The sequence below is a fragment of the Limulus polyphemus genome, unplaced genomic scaffold (assembly GCF_000517525.1).
Source record: "Limulus polyphemus unplaced genomic scaffold, Limulus_polyphemus-2.1.2 Scaffold3968, whole genome shotgun sequence".
Classification (NCBI taxonomy): domain Eukaryota; kingdom Metazoa; phylum Arthropoda; class Merostomata; order Xiphosura; family Limulidae; genus Limulus; species Limulus polyphemus.
This window is the reverse complement of record NW_013669578.1, coordinates 1-13,865: the sequence shown is the minus strand read 5'-3', so window position 1 is coordinate 13,865 and position 13,865 is coordinate 1. Positions and strand designations below refer to the sequence as shown.

At 33.3% G+C, this 13,865-nt stretch overlaps 2 protein-coding genes across 3 annotated transcripts in view; both read left to right on the top strand.

The window, feature by feature from the left end:
* LOC106470369 (ataxin-2-like) overlaps positions 1–12,772 on the top strand; it is a 30,736-nt gene extending 17,964 nt beyond the window's left edge. The window contains exon 11 of the mRNA XM_013930917.2: positions 12,689–12,772. Within this exon, the coding sequence (XP_013786371.2) occupies positions 12,689–12,750 (62 nt within the window). The 3' untranslated portion in view covers positions 12,751–12,772. The remainder of the gene's footprint in view (positions 1–12,688) is intronic.
* On the top strand, positions 2,669–10,408 carry LOC106470370 (leucine-rich repeat extensin-like protein 3). Of its 2 annotated transcripts, none has more exons than XM_013930918.2 (7): positions 2,669–2,958; positions 3,726–3,957; positions 5,225–5,400; positions 6,494–6,605; positions 7,495–8,106; positions 8,573–8,638; positions 10,064–10,408. In XM_013930918.2, exons 1-6 carry the CDS (start codon positions 2,842–2,844, stop codon positions 8,623–8,625), a joined length of 1,302 nt encoding a protein of 433 aa, XP_013786372.2. In that variant the 5' UTR covers positions 2,669–2,841; the 3' UTR covers positions 8,626–8,638; positions 10,064–10,408. The 2 variants fall into 2 exon arrangements, with proteins under 2 accessions (XP_013786372.2, XP_022254680.1); XM_022398972.1 differs by having other exon boundaries at positions 5,216–5,400.
* Positions 12,773–13,865: the final 1,093 nt, after the last annotated feature.

Below are 13,865 nucleotides of genomic sequence, written 5' to 3'. Positions count from 1 at the left end.
ATTCGAAAGTAAGTGGCGCCTACACAGAACGAAAAGTCATTCAAATACAAATCGCACCTATGGTCATCGCCTCATCAGGCATCCTATTCCTATGGTCCAGTTTGTTAAGCAAAGGATTTTATTTGTCCAAATAATTATCTTGAGTTCCTGAGAATTAAAAACACAAGCTAATGGATGAACGCCTTGCAAGACTGCCAAGAAAGGAGCGTTGGAGACGGGAGGCCAAGGGATCTTTTTCCCCCTCCAAATTTTTCAAATAGTGGAACCAAGCCTACCTATTTGTATTTATTTACACTACACAAATGCTCAAATGGCCTACGGCAGAAAAAAAAAGAAAAAGGGCTTTGATAAAGTTATTCTTGTTCATACAAAAGTGAATTGCAATCCACCACAGAATGGGTGTCATCCGTTTAATAAAGTTCATTGTCTTACCTGCAAGTTCATAGAAACTTCCGCCCCTTTTTCAGTCAAATAAGACCGGAAACACTTTCAAATGGATTCGTAGTATCTTTGTTTTGCATGTTGGGTATACAATAATCGCTATCTAGTGTATTTATATGACTTACAAGTTTGTTTTATTTGCTTTTCATCAATGTATTCTGCCCACCACTGGTATCGAAGCTCGATTTTTGGCGATATAAGCCCCTGATTTACTGCTGAGCCACCAAATTATAGAAGAAAAAACCGACATAGAAATATTTTGTTTCTCTGATGAAGGAATAGTAAATGCAATCTTCATTTTTCATTCAAAATTTCAACTGGGCTTTTTTTTTATTTTGCTTTTTCTTGTAAGTAAAGATTGGTGGCGAATGGTCAGGGATTCATGATGGAATCCCAACAACTTGAAAACTGTTAAACTAAAATAAACCTTAAGTTGAAACTAACACTGGCCTTCATCAGTACTCATTGCAAGTTTTCTAACGAATAAAATAGTTCGTGAAACATAATGTAAAACTATAATAGTAAAGTTAACCTTAATATTAAGTCAACTTACATATCAACACTAATGCATTACTCCTACAAATGCTTGGCTTGAGTGGTATCTGCTCCCATATTATTTTGGTTTTTTTCTAATACTTCGATATGGAACTAACTAATATTATTTATTAAACTTATTTTTAATTTTATGATATCAAAGAAAAGTGCGATTCAAATATAATTAAGTGATTATTTGTTTTTCTTTTCATAATTTTTCACTGTTCCATTAACTGTATACCGAAAAGTTTCGTTCATACGTGATAGACTCTTGATATTCAAGTTTAGCTTATGATAATACAAGTTACGTCAACTTTATTACTACTCCTGATCTTAAAGATTCCAGTGTGTGGCCTTACATAATACAGGTGAGACTTGCATTACTGAAACTAACATTGTTTACTATGAAATTAATTTCACTCACATACGCTTACATTTACGTAATAAAAGCATCAGAGCCACAAGATTTTACCAGCCTCTGTACAAATTAACATGTACATATCTTTAAAAAAACAATATTGTCACTTAAGTAGTAGCTTTTTGGTGATGCATTATTTTTAAACCTAAAAACATCTTTATTTTTGAGTTTAGAAATACAGAATCATCATCAAATAATTTAAAAAAGACGGAGGTTTTAGCAAAACTTTCCTTCCAACCTGCAGTTTGTTATGCTGACCACTAGGTGACACTCAACTTACGCTGTGATATTAATGATTTCTGACTTTTTTCTTATCTTAATTTTATTATATACGGTACAATGTGGCTTGAACCTAGAACCTTCCAACCTGCAGTTTGTTATGTTGACCACTAGGTGACACTCAACTTATGCTGTGATATTAATGATTTCTGACTTTTTTCTTATCTTAATTTTATTATATACGGTACAATGTGGCTTGAACCTAGAACCTTCCAACCTGCAGTTTGTTATGTTGACCACTAGGTGACACTCAACTTACGCTGTGATATTAATGATTTCTGACTTTTTTCTTATCATAATTTTATTATATACGGTACAAAATTAATTGATGTAAACGTGACTATGTCTGAAGATAAAATATTTATTAAATCCTTTTCTCTAAATGATTAATCACACACATAAGCTTCATGTTTGATTTATAAGAAGAAATATGAGGAAAAAATTTAAATATTATTATGCTGTGCGAAAACATGCAAGTCTGAAAATTAGGGGGGAAATTTTTTGGAAAGAATGTGACCACCCTCTTTAAGTCAGTTTATGCTTTATTTTCAGCAACTAATCAAGTTATAAACTACAAACTGTGGTCATATTTAACTTTTTCATTGCCACATTGATAAATGATCTCCCAGTGTCCAGTTTATTTGTACGTAAACAAACAAAGTGTGCATTTTTAGTGTTTCATTACTTATTTGAAATTGGTAGGCTGTGGTAAGTTTGAAAGGGAATAATACCATTTCTTCATGATGATGCAAAATGTCCAAACTTCCGTAGTAGTGCTCTTACATTGATGGTTAAAAAGAGATCATATTCAGTCTTTTTGGATGACAAAACGTAGTCCAGATATAAGTCTTGAATTCGTGTTGTACATTGAACTCAAAGTGACCTGTAGTGTCAGTAACCAAGGTCACATAGACTAAATCTATAATATTGATTCTTTGTTTGTTTAATCTTGTAGTATTTTCAAATTTAGTACAACATTGATACATAGTGTACCAGATCATCTATCTTTTTAAACTTCTAATGCAGCTTCTGGAAGAACAGCCAAAGGAACAGAGAGTACAATACAGAGAATCTGCCAAAGAAAAAACTGAAACAACAGTATCTGCAGTCCAGGGATCGAAAAACATAATAAAAGATACCAGTGGGAAGGAAAGGAAAAAATAAAAGAAATGACACCAGGTGAACCAGCAACGTGTCCTGTATCAGATACTGCATTCGATAAATCTCCATTCAATCCCAATTCAAAAGAATTTACTCTCAACCCCAATGCGAAGTCTTTCACACCAGTAAGTGTTTGCATTTATCATCATAAGCCTTTGTATGATAGTTAAGAATTCCTGATGTGATAATTCAACGAGTATATGAAAGTTTTAAAAAAACTGGAAAAGAAATTATTTGAACTTAAAAAACTTAAAGAAGTCTTTGTAAGTTAAAGATTGCATAGAAAACCTTACACAGTTCTCTGTGGTGTTCTCAGTACTTGTACTAACAGTAAATATGAACCTTTTGGAATCTTTTGTTTATTTTATTGACTTTAATAACTTTTGAATAGACTCACTACCCTGGGTCATTGTTTCTATGTAAAGGTGACTGTTGTTATTATTTTTATGCCTGAAGTACGGTGCAAAGCAGGACATATATATGTTTGCCTCTGTATGTTATTTCCTCCATCCCAGTTTTGTGGACAGGATATCTCAAGTTAGGATGGATGGACTTTGACCCAACATTTATAACAAATACTATATACAAAGTTCTAGACCTGATTAACTTTTAAAGGTCATGAATCAAAGATCAGTGGTACACAAATCATCCTCAACCTTGTAAACATGATGTTTCAGTACAGGATGAATGGATGTTGATCAAACTAATAGAACAGATACGTCACACAAAGTTATCGTTCCCTCTCTCTCACGAATTAATGAACATGAAAGGATTTGTATTTAATTGGAAGGATACATCAAGATGTAGAATACAAAAGTAAACATTCAGGCATATTTCAGTTTTGTGATCTTCTACGTTTGTTCTCTGATCTTATAAGTCTTGTTACTTGTAGCGAACACCACTGTCAGCAGCCACATCACCAGCTCCCTCTACTGTTCAGCATAATGGAATGCAAACTCACAGCCCTGTGGTGGCAATACCCCAACATTCTGTAGTACCTGCTATGGCTCAGCCTCCGATACCCATGCAACCCCAATATTTAATACCGTCTCCAGGTGGTATCTCGGTTACTCCTCCATGTCCACCAACAGCAGGAGTACACCAGGCTCCAAAGTTTAGAAAGCGTAAGCTTATTTTAGGTTTATTTATTTGTTGTTTTTCTCATTTTTAGAAAGAACTGTTAACTACTCTTTAAGATAATAAGTGAGGCTGTCAAAAGAATTACTTTTCCCATTCAGGAAAACAAGACACCTTGTGTATCCACAGTTGTTATCCTACGTGTAAAGTAGTATGAAATTCTGTAAAATCACTGATTTATGAGAATGGATGAACATTTGTTGTTTTAAAACACTTCAAACCTAAGTTCAATAAGAGGGAATTAAGTGAAGAGCTAGGTATGGGTTAGTGATACATGAAGTTACATAAGCAAAGTTTGTTGTCTTTTATATTAGTGTATGATCGTTTGAAGTTTGCTAGTTGAAGTGAATTTTTCTCACTGATATTTGATTTCATAAAAACTATAACCAGGAAAAGTCAATGGGTTATTGAGTTAAACTCGGGACATCATAGAGGGATGATGAAAAATAGAAAATGGGCAGTCAGAGCAAATAAATGTCATGTTAAACAGACAAGGGAAGATTGAGAATTATGTAACTATTTTCTTTAGAAATTAAGAACTCAAAACATATGAAAATTTGATTTATTAACTTCGTTTTGATGCCAAGTTTTTTTTGGAAAATTTAAAATAAGGTAGTTTGATTAAATTTGAATGTAATGCTTGGATATGGCTTGAATAGGTAATGAAGAAAAACTTTAATATAAGTTTAACATAACAGCAAATGTACAACGTTTCGACAAGGTTCTGTCATCGTCAGGTACAACGTTGTACATTTTACTTATGAACAACAAATAAACTTTTGTGCTGTTAGTTTATTCTGTTCTAAAGATCTATCAAATCTACCACTCGTGTTTTAACCTTCAGGAGACCTTACTATCAGTTAGTTATGTTGCTTCTATATCAGATAGAAACAAAACAGACTCTGGTGGTTAAGAAACTCGGCTGAGAGTTGCAGGTTTGAGTCCCTGTTACTGAACATACTCACACTTTCAGCCATGGGGGCATTATAATGTGATGGTCACTCCCACTATTCATTGATAAAAGAGTAGCCCAAAGGTTGGTGGTGTTGACTTGCTGCCTTCCCTCTAGTCTATCACTGCTAAATTATGGATGGCTAGCACAGATAGCCCTCATGTAGCTTTGTGTGAAATTCAGAATAAACAGAAACCAAACAGCAAGAAATGGTTTTCTTAATAATCTTAAATAAAGTAAAATGATCAGAGTCCTCTTATGAGGTCCTAAAATGTTAGTATTATATACTTAAGCTCTTCCAGTGACAGTGCAACTGCGACCGGAATTTTCGCCATCTGTCCAAGTAGCTGCAGCCACGGGTCAACCAATTCTAGCTCCTGCTGGTATTACAAGTCCTCCACAGCTTGCCATGCCTTATTCCTCTCCAGGAATGGTTGCAGGAGGAGGACCACCACAACCAGGCATCCCTTATGCTCAGGTAAATCATTCTGTTTCTGTTTTACTAGACTGAGAGACTTGGGGTACAATTTATTCAGATAAATTTGATTTTGGTATGAGATAGAACACTGGTACACTTTGCAGATTAAGTTTGTGTGCCCTTAGATTACCTTCTGATGTCGAATTCATGTTGTTTAATGAAAAGCTGTAAGTAATATATGCTAATATTTACAATAAAAGATTAACAGTTGTCTAAACCGAAACACAAGGGAGTAATACTATTAAAGGCAACAGCTAACTAACTAGTGGATGAAAACTACCGAGAAAAATTTGTAATTGATCGTGAATGTTTAAAATGTTGACATAATTTTGTAATAATATTTACGTAGACATGATGTGAAAATTTTCTAAATTACAGTTCTTGTGCAGCTTTGCACAAATAATCAAGACAAACAAACCAAATAACGAAATAAACTTGGAGCATAAGACATGAAACATGGAGAACTCGGCAGATAACTGAATATGGCTTTGCTATAAAACAAACAACAGCTAATGTGCATTAATCTAGAGCACTCCATTTCTTTTAAGCTTTTTCATTCTGTTCTTAAAATTCGAGATTAAGACTGTCACGGTTGCCATAAGTAAATACATTTTAGTTGACCAAATAATGTTAATTGAACTTGCACTTTCAAACATCTTATGGTTACATATTGCAAAAAAAAAAAAATTGAGCCATGTTTTATTACAGTAATGGAAAGAAACTAAATATATAATTTTTTTGTGCCTTTTAAATGTGAATGAATTTTTGGTTATTATTATTATTATTACAAATCTAAATATCTCGGTAATGCCCCATGGGAACATCTTGATGGAAAAGTTCTATGATAGACTTAATGGGTAAAGGGGTCAATTTTTGATATCTCACTTCATAAAGTAACTTGTAATAGAAAGAGAACTTCACTTGGATTGATAATCCAGCGATTAAAATCAAATCGGTATACGTAATAAAACTGAATATGCCAGTTGTAGTTTTTTTTAATTTAACATTGTTTTTCAATTGTAAAGTATCTTGTATACAAGAAGCAAAAATAAAAATAAAAAATTGAAGTGTGTTGTATTTTTTTTTTTTTTAGATCTATTCTATTTTTGGCCCCCGTATGGTATCTTCTCAGCCGGTTGGCATGGCTCCCACGTCTCACACAATATCATATGCTGAATATCAACAAATGACTGGGCATCTCTTCAGTAAGTACTTTTCTATATAAAGGTGGTGTAATTACTAATTGTTTATGGCTAGCTATGTAGTATTCTTTTTATACTCTTTTTTTTAAAAAATTAGTATTTTGTTATTATTTCTGCCTTTTATCATGTGATAACTGTTAGTTTGAATTATACTTGTGAAATAATGCTGCATACCAAACCTGGATATTTTAATTATATTTTATTTCAGATATATAAATATAATAGTACTGTCTGTTGTCCATCCATGAAACTACTCACAGTGTGTGGGTGGATTTTCACCAAAATTGGTATGGAGATTTATCAAGTCCATGTGGGGGTACATACAAATTTTCATTTTTGTGTTTTTTATAGTCGTTTTTGCATTTTTTACCACTACTTTGACCCCTGTTGATGTATCTTCACCAAATTTAGCATGCAGAAATACTTGTAAACTTGTTTTTTGGGGGCATTTTTGCTTTTTTTTTTACAATCGGAACTTTTCATGTCCTTAGATAACATTTTATTAATCATAAATTTACTTAACTTCCATCCAGGGGATTGGTACTCCTGCTAATAATTAATAGTTTTTTTTAAACTCCTTACAAAAATATAAAAGTATTGAATATTGTAGCTAAGCATATAAATGTGATAATAGTTTCTAAGGTTATCATATCTTTAAGCATGTACACAAACACCTACATGTACTGTTACAATATTTTTAAAGAATGTTTTGAATTTCCTTACAAGTAGCTTTATTTACAAGGTAAGTGTATTGTTTTCCATCCAAGTATGCTTTCTTTTCTTCGCAGGACACAGTCTTCTTCCATATGTGGTACATAATTAGTTTTTTAAGAAGTTTTCAAATGTTTATAAGATAACTTTAGTTTTTACAGAGATTAATTCTGTGTTTTAGTTTCACCACATATGGGAGCAGCTATGGGCCCTAGTCCTCATGGAGTTCCTCTGAATACTTTACAAAACATGGTACCTCAGCCTTCATCTGGACCCCATTCAGCCTCTTCAACACCACAATCTCAGACTCCTGGCACTCCTCTTCATGCTCCTTCTCCAGTACACCAGCCACCCCCTGCTGGATCCCATGTTACGCCAGCTCAGACTCCAACAGGCCATCCAGGTCCCCCACATACACCACAACCTGTGATTTATAGTCAAATGTTACCCCAGCCTTCCTTACAACATAGACCACACAACCCTAATACGTCTCAAGCACCTCATCCAAACCAAAGCCACCCACCCCCCCATCATTCTAGTTTCTCAGGTACCCCTCACCCCCAGCCTATGATATTTATGCCCCACAACCTTCACACTCCCCATCATTCTATGGCACCTCCAGGACCTCTTGCAATCCACGGACATCCAATCCATGGGCATAATCCAAGAAGTCATGCTGGGACACCTACACATGTAATCCCACACATGCCATTGACTATCTTTCCAACCAGTGGCAATATGGGTCCATCTTCTACCCAAATGGTCAGTGCTTCTGTTATAGGCCATCCACAAGGTAGGCAATTAACTGTTTGTACATAATTCTGTTTTAGATTTCGATATTGAAAATTTTCTAGTTTCCACTTGTATGAAAGTACGTGATTAACAGGTTTATATTTTCATCTGATTCGTCCGTATCACTTACTTTTATAAATGTAATATGTCGTTACTGCATTCTAGTTTTCTCTTAGTTAGCCCAGTCATGTAGTATGAAAGAAGTTCGTAAAAACTGCACATTTGTTTCCAACAAATTGTGTTGGTTATGTAGAGTGTAACTGTTTTAAGCTTTCATCCAACTGGTAATTAAACAAATTGAATCATTATTCAGGTGGTGGACTTTTGATTTATTTACCTTTTTACTATTGTTTAAAAGTAACTGTGTCACGGATTTGTGGTTCTCAGTCTTAGCTTGATTCAGAATAGAAATTCCCATGAAAAGACTTTTTTTTTTTGGTTAACTCACTTTGTTTTGTTTTTTTAAGGATCCAACCAGGGACACCATACCCCAGGACAAGCTTATCTACATAGCCACTAGTAGTCAAAGTAAGGTAGGTAGGAGATAAGGGTACAAGAATTGTTCGATAAATTAGTGTGATGTTAATCTGTATTTTCTTTCGTACATTGCTGTATTCCATTCACCTGCCATAATTTAGCTTTACATTACAAACAATGAAATATTTGGTAGCAGAAATAAAGGATAAAGATGGACTACACTTTTTAAACAAAGCAAACGTATATTTCCACCGATTGATCTTAAGTTTATTATTGAGGAAATGTAAAATGCTGAACTGGACTTTGTACTTAGTATTATTTCCAAGACTTGTGCTATCTATGTTTTATCCCAAAGTTTAGCCAATTAATCTCGTCATTTTAAAAATATAGATACCAATAATACTGAAAATTAATTATTTTGAATTTCCAAGTCTTTGTCAATTCAGAAGTACTGTATGAATTATTTGTATGTACTGACTTAAGACTAAATTCAAATGTTTTTTTGTGGAATATATCTTCCCATTTTTTTCCAAGCTGCTGACATTTAATGTACTTCTCCCCGTCCCACCAAACATGCTTGCCCTTTCAGCCGTGGTGGGGTTATAATGTGACGGTCAATCCCACTAATTGTTGGTAAAAGAGTTGCCCAAGAGTTGGTGATGGGTAGTGATGACTAGCTGCCTTCCATCTAGTCTTTCACTGCTAAATTAAGGACGGATAGCGCAGATAGCCCTTGTGTAGCTTTACACAAAATTCCAAAGCAAACAACAACAAAAATCGAAATTCAATAAAGAAACAATAATGTACCTCAACTGTTCTGTATGCCATAATATTACAGTTCATACTGGTTTAGTATTATGATTAAAGATTGGAAAGGTAGTAGTTTCGGTCAGGTATTCGATCTCTGGCTCCTGATATTTTTGGATTGGATTGTAATTGTGGCCATACATATTGAAAATGTGTTGAGATATCACTTCATTATAGTATAGGATTAAAACTAGTTACGTTCTTATTGGGTTTTTTTGGGGACTTAATGAGGACATGTATGTAGATGTTTAGTTCCATATAAGTGAACAACCATTGCATGTCCTTTAAGGAAATTTGGAACGTGGTGACATGAGACAGTGCCACCCCCCCCTTTAATTTGCCTCCTATCTCTGATATAGACTTTAGATTCTGGAGAAAAAAAAAATTGATTTATTGTTTCATCAGGCAAAGTAATTGTAATATGAAACAAAAAAGTACATATTGAAATCAATGTTCACATGTCTTGATCATCAGGTCATGAACAAAGCTGCCGGGACCCATGAAAAAAAAAAGATCGGTCGTATTTTATTCTTGGATAAATAAATAGTGTAATCTCTGACTTTATGAAACATTTATACATTACTATTGTATTTGTATATCCTTTTTGCAGTTCTGGAAGATAATGTATTAATATTTTTGTAAGCTATTAAAAATGTGTTTTACTTTTATTTCAGGTACCGTTATAAAAGAAAATACCCTGTACAGTACTACGGAAAGAAACATTGACCTCTTCTGAATGAAAAGTTTAACCAGCACTATCTGCATTTTAAAGTTATTTCGAGTAGGATAATCATATGTACTACAATGAAGACCTGAGAATAGTTAGAAATAAACAAGTTAAGCACCCAGAAATGCTATCAATCATGCGACTTCTCTGGAAGATTAACTGTCATATTGACTCTTTTTATTTAAATAAAACTGAAAATGTACATTACAAACTTTAGAGAATTAAAAAGTTGACCCCTCTGGGGAATTCGTTATGTAGCAAGATTTCTGACAAATAAAAGTATCTCCACACACATTGGGTAGTTGAACTTTTAACTTAGATAATGTGATAATGCTGTGTATGGTGGTGTTATTACATTGTAATAACACTGTTATGATTAGTCCATAGCAGCTTCCCTGTGAAGTAACATTTTACTACAGTACAGGAAGAGATTGTATCCTAGGTTCAAGCCACAGTATGCTACTGAACATCACTCCACACTTTTGGCCGTAGTAGAAATAAAGCTGTAAAATTCAGTTAAAAGTTGCTGTCTAAAATATAGGTTCTACAAATTGGCTTCCTTCCCCCTGTGGTTAAGTGATATAAGGTTCTACAAATTGGCTTCCTTCCCCCTGTGATTAAGTGATATATCTGTCCTGCAGCCAGCTGTTCTTTTGTTACAGTAACATGTATCTTAAAGTGAAGCCAGTTTTTGTGTTCATCATAATGAGTTAGTGCAGCTGATACAATGAGTTAAAAAATCCAAGATTGTTGAAAGTTCTACCATCTGTCCTGCAGCCAGCTGTTCTTTTTTTACAGTAACATGTATCTTAAAGTGAAGCCAGTTTTTGTGTTCATCATAATGAGTTAGTGCAGCTGATACAATGAGTTAAAAAAGCCAAGATTGTTGAAAGTTCTACCATCTGTCCTGCAGCCAGCTGTTCTTTTGTTACAGTAACATGTATCTTAAAGTGAAGCCAGTTTTTGTGTTCATCATAATGAGTTAGTGATGCAATGAGTTAAAAAAGCCAAGATTGTTGAATATGAAATGTATCTTGAAATTCACCTACTTGACTGATGATATCCTAATGTATATATATATATTTTTTTTTTTCTTGTGACTATAAACAGATTTCTTCACTTTTATGTAGCGTATGAAAAGTTGAGTTTGTGCAACATTACACTCTCTGGATTCTGCCCATTAAAGAATGTAATTATAAAAGAAAAATGTTCAATCTCTGTTAAATACCAAAATTGTAATAAAGTTAATAACAAACGAACATCTGTTGAAAAAAGATACAGAAATTGTCAGTATCTTTATCATGAAGAAAGAGTTGCTATAAATGAGTAGACAAACCAAAGTATTTATGGTAACGGTAGAAATTTCAACAATCTTGGCTTTTTTAACTCATTGTATCAGCTGCACTAACTCATTATGATGAACACAAAAACTGGCTTCACTTTAAGATACATGTTACTGTAACAAAAGAACAGCTGACTGCAGGACAAATGGTAGAACTTTCAACAATCTTTGTATCCATAACTGAGCTTATATAAACTAAGGTTATACATTATTTAATGGTAACTTCAATAGCAATGTGTATACCAACTAACATCTCAAGTCTATGAATTTAGTGGTTTAAAATCACTTAAGTATCCCGTGAACATTACAAGTAGTATGACTTTATGGCAAGCTTACGACAGAAATATGAGAACACACCCTTTACATTATCATAATTACTGATATTTTTAATATTAATACTAAAACACTGTTTTTATAAAAGTATTCAGAAACACGTCTTACTAGTATTCAAAAACACGTCTCACTAGTATTCAGAAACACGTCTCACTAGTATTCAGAAACATGTCTTACTAGTATTCAGAAACATGTCTTACTAGTATTCAGAAACATGTCTCACTAGTATTCAGAAACACGTCTCACTAGTATCCAGAAACATGTCTTACTAGTATTCAGAAACATGTCTCACTAGTATTCAGAAACATGTCTCACTAGTATTCAGAAACACGTCTTACTAGTATCCAAAAACACGTCTTACTAGTATTCAAAAACACGTCTTACTAGTATTCAGAAACACTTCTTACTAGTATCCAGAAACACGTCTCACTAGTATCCAGAAACACGTCTTACTAGTATTCAAAAACACGTCTTACTAGTATTCAAAAACACGTCTTACTAGTATTCAAAAACACGTCTTACTAGTATTCAGAAACACTTCTTACTAGTACTGAATACTAGTAAGACGTGTTTCTGAATACTAGTAAGACGTGTTTCTGAATACTAGTAAGACGTGTTTTTGAATACTAGTAAGCGTGTTTCTGAATACTAGTAAGCGTGTTTCTGAATACTAGTAAGACGTGTTTCTGAATACTAGTAAGACGTGTTTTTGAATACTAGTAAGACGTGTTTCTGGATACTAGTGAGACGTGTTTCTGGAGGTGGTTAGGGCACTTTACTCGCAATCTGAGTGTTAGTAAAGTATTATTGACACATAGAATAATTACAGTATTAAAATTGAGATGTTTTGTTGAAGTGATTTAATTTTCTGTTGTTGCTTCTTTTTTTTTTTCACAGGACGAGATGAACAATTAGCAGAATTTAAAAGGTTTAGTTCCGATTTCAGGGTGAGTTTTTAGCTGTTTGATTTTACTTTTAGTACAGTACAAATGTGTTTTTTTTTCTGTAGTGTTTTTTTTATTCTTTTCAGTAGAATTTTATATAGTCCTGATATAAACATTCAGAAGTTAAATCACTGAATAGAAATTGTACTACTGGCAATACTAGTAAGACATGTTTCTGAATACTAGTAAGACGTGTTTGGGCCATGCCAAGCCAATCCTTTACCCTTTACTGCGCATGACACAAGGTTTTAGTGTCTTTCATTCAAAATTTTATTAAACTACTTTTTGTTTATGTTATGCCAATTAGAATAGCACAAACTCTTAGCTAATAATTCATATTTTAATACTATACAAGTTTTTAATTCTACAAGGAAATATATAAAAAAAATCCTGAATTTCCACTAGTGTGACCCATTTTGTCTTAGCATGTCATCATCTCTATTTTATCCATCACCCCTCGAAAATGTACAAAATTAAGCATAAACTACTCTCTATAAAATCATATTTGCTCAAACAGACCATAATTTTTATGGCCTTCAATTTTGTTTGGTTACAGAGCTATGAAACAGAAAATCAGATCCCCTCCTGCCACATCCTCTCTATCACAATTGGTTAATATTTCTCTCTTATGTTTCATTATACATTACCTATAACCAATAGAAAGTCAAGGTTTTCATCTATCAAATGATGTATTGTATAATGTTGTGTTTTGAACAGATAATCATCAATTTCACTCGAAGTAGCAACATTGTTCCCGTGGGAAAGTTAACGACTAGCTTGGATGAATTTGTAACGGTTCTTGTTGCATAGTTAGAAAGCCAGGAAACTTTCGAGAGGTAAGTGAATTTGTCTACTTTTTGCATGTTATTAGTCCATATTTTTTATTTAATTAAATAAAAATAGTTAAGTGCTTTACTATAATGACTATAAAAAATCAGGCTTAACTCTCCTCGACAATCAAGGGCAAGAAAAAAGAAGATTGGGTAAGTACTTTATTTCTTGTTTTTCATATTTATTCTGTATTTATTATTATAAAAGTAACTAAAATCAAAAGAGCAAATCTTCTTAAGTTATTTAAGACTAGATTAGGTAAAATGAGTAATAATAATAATAATATAATTAAAATGGTT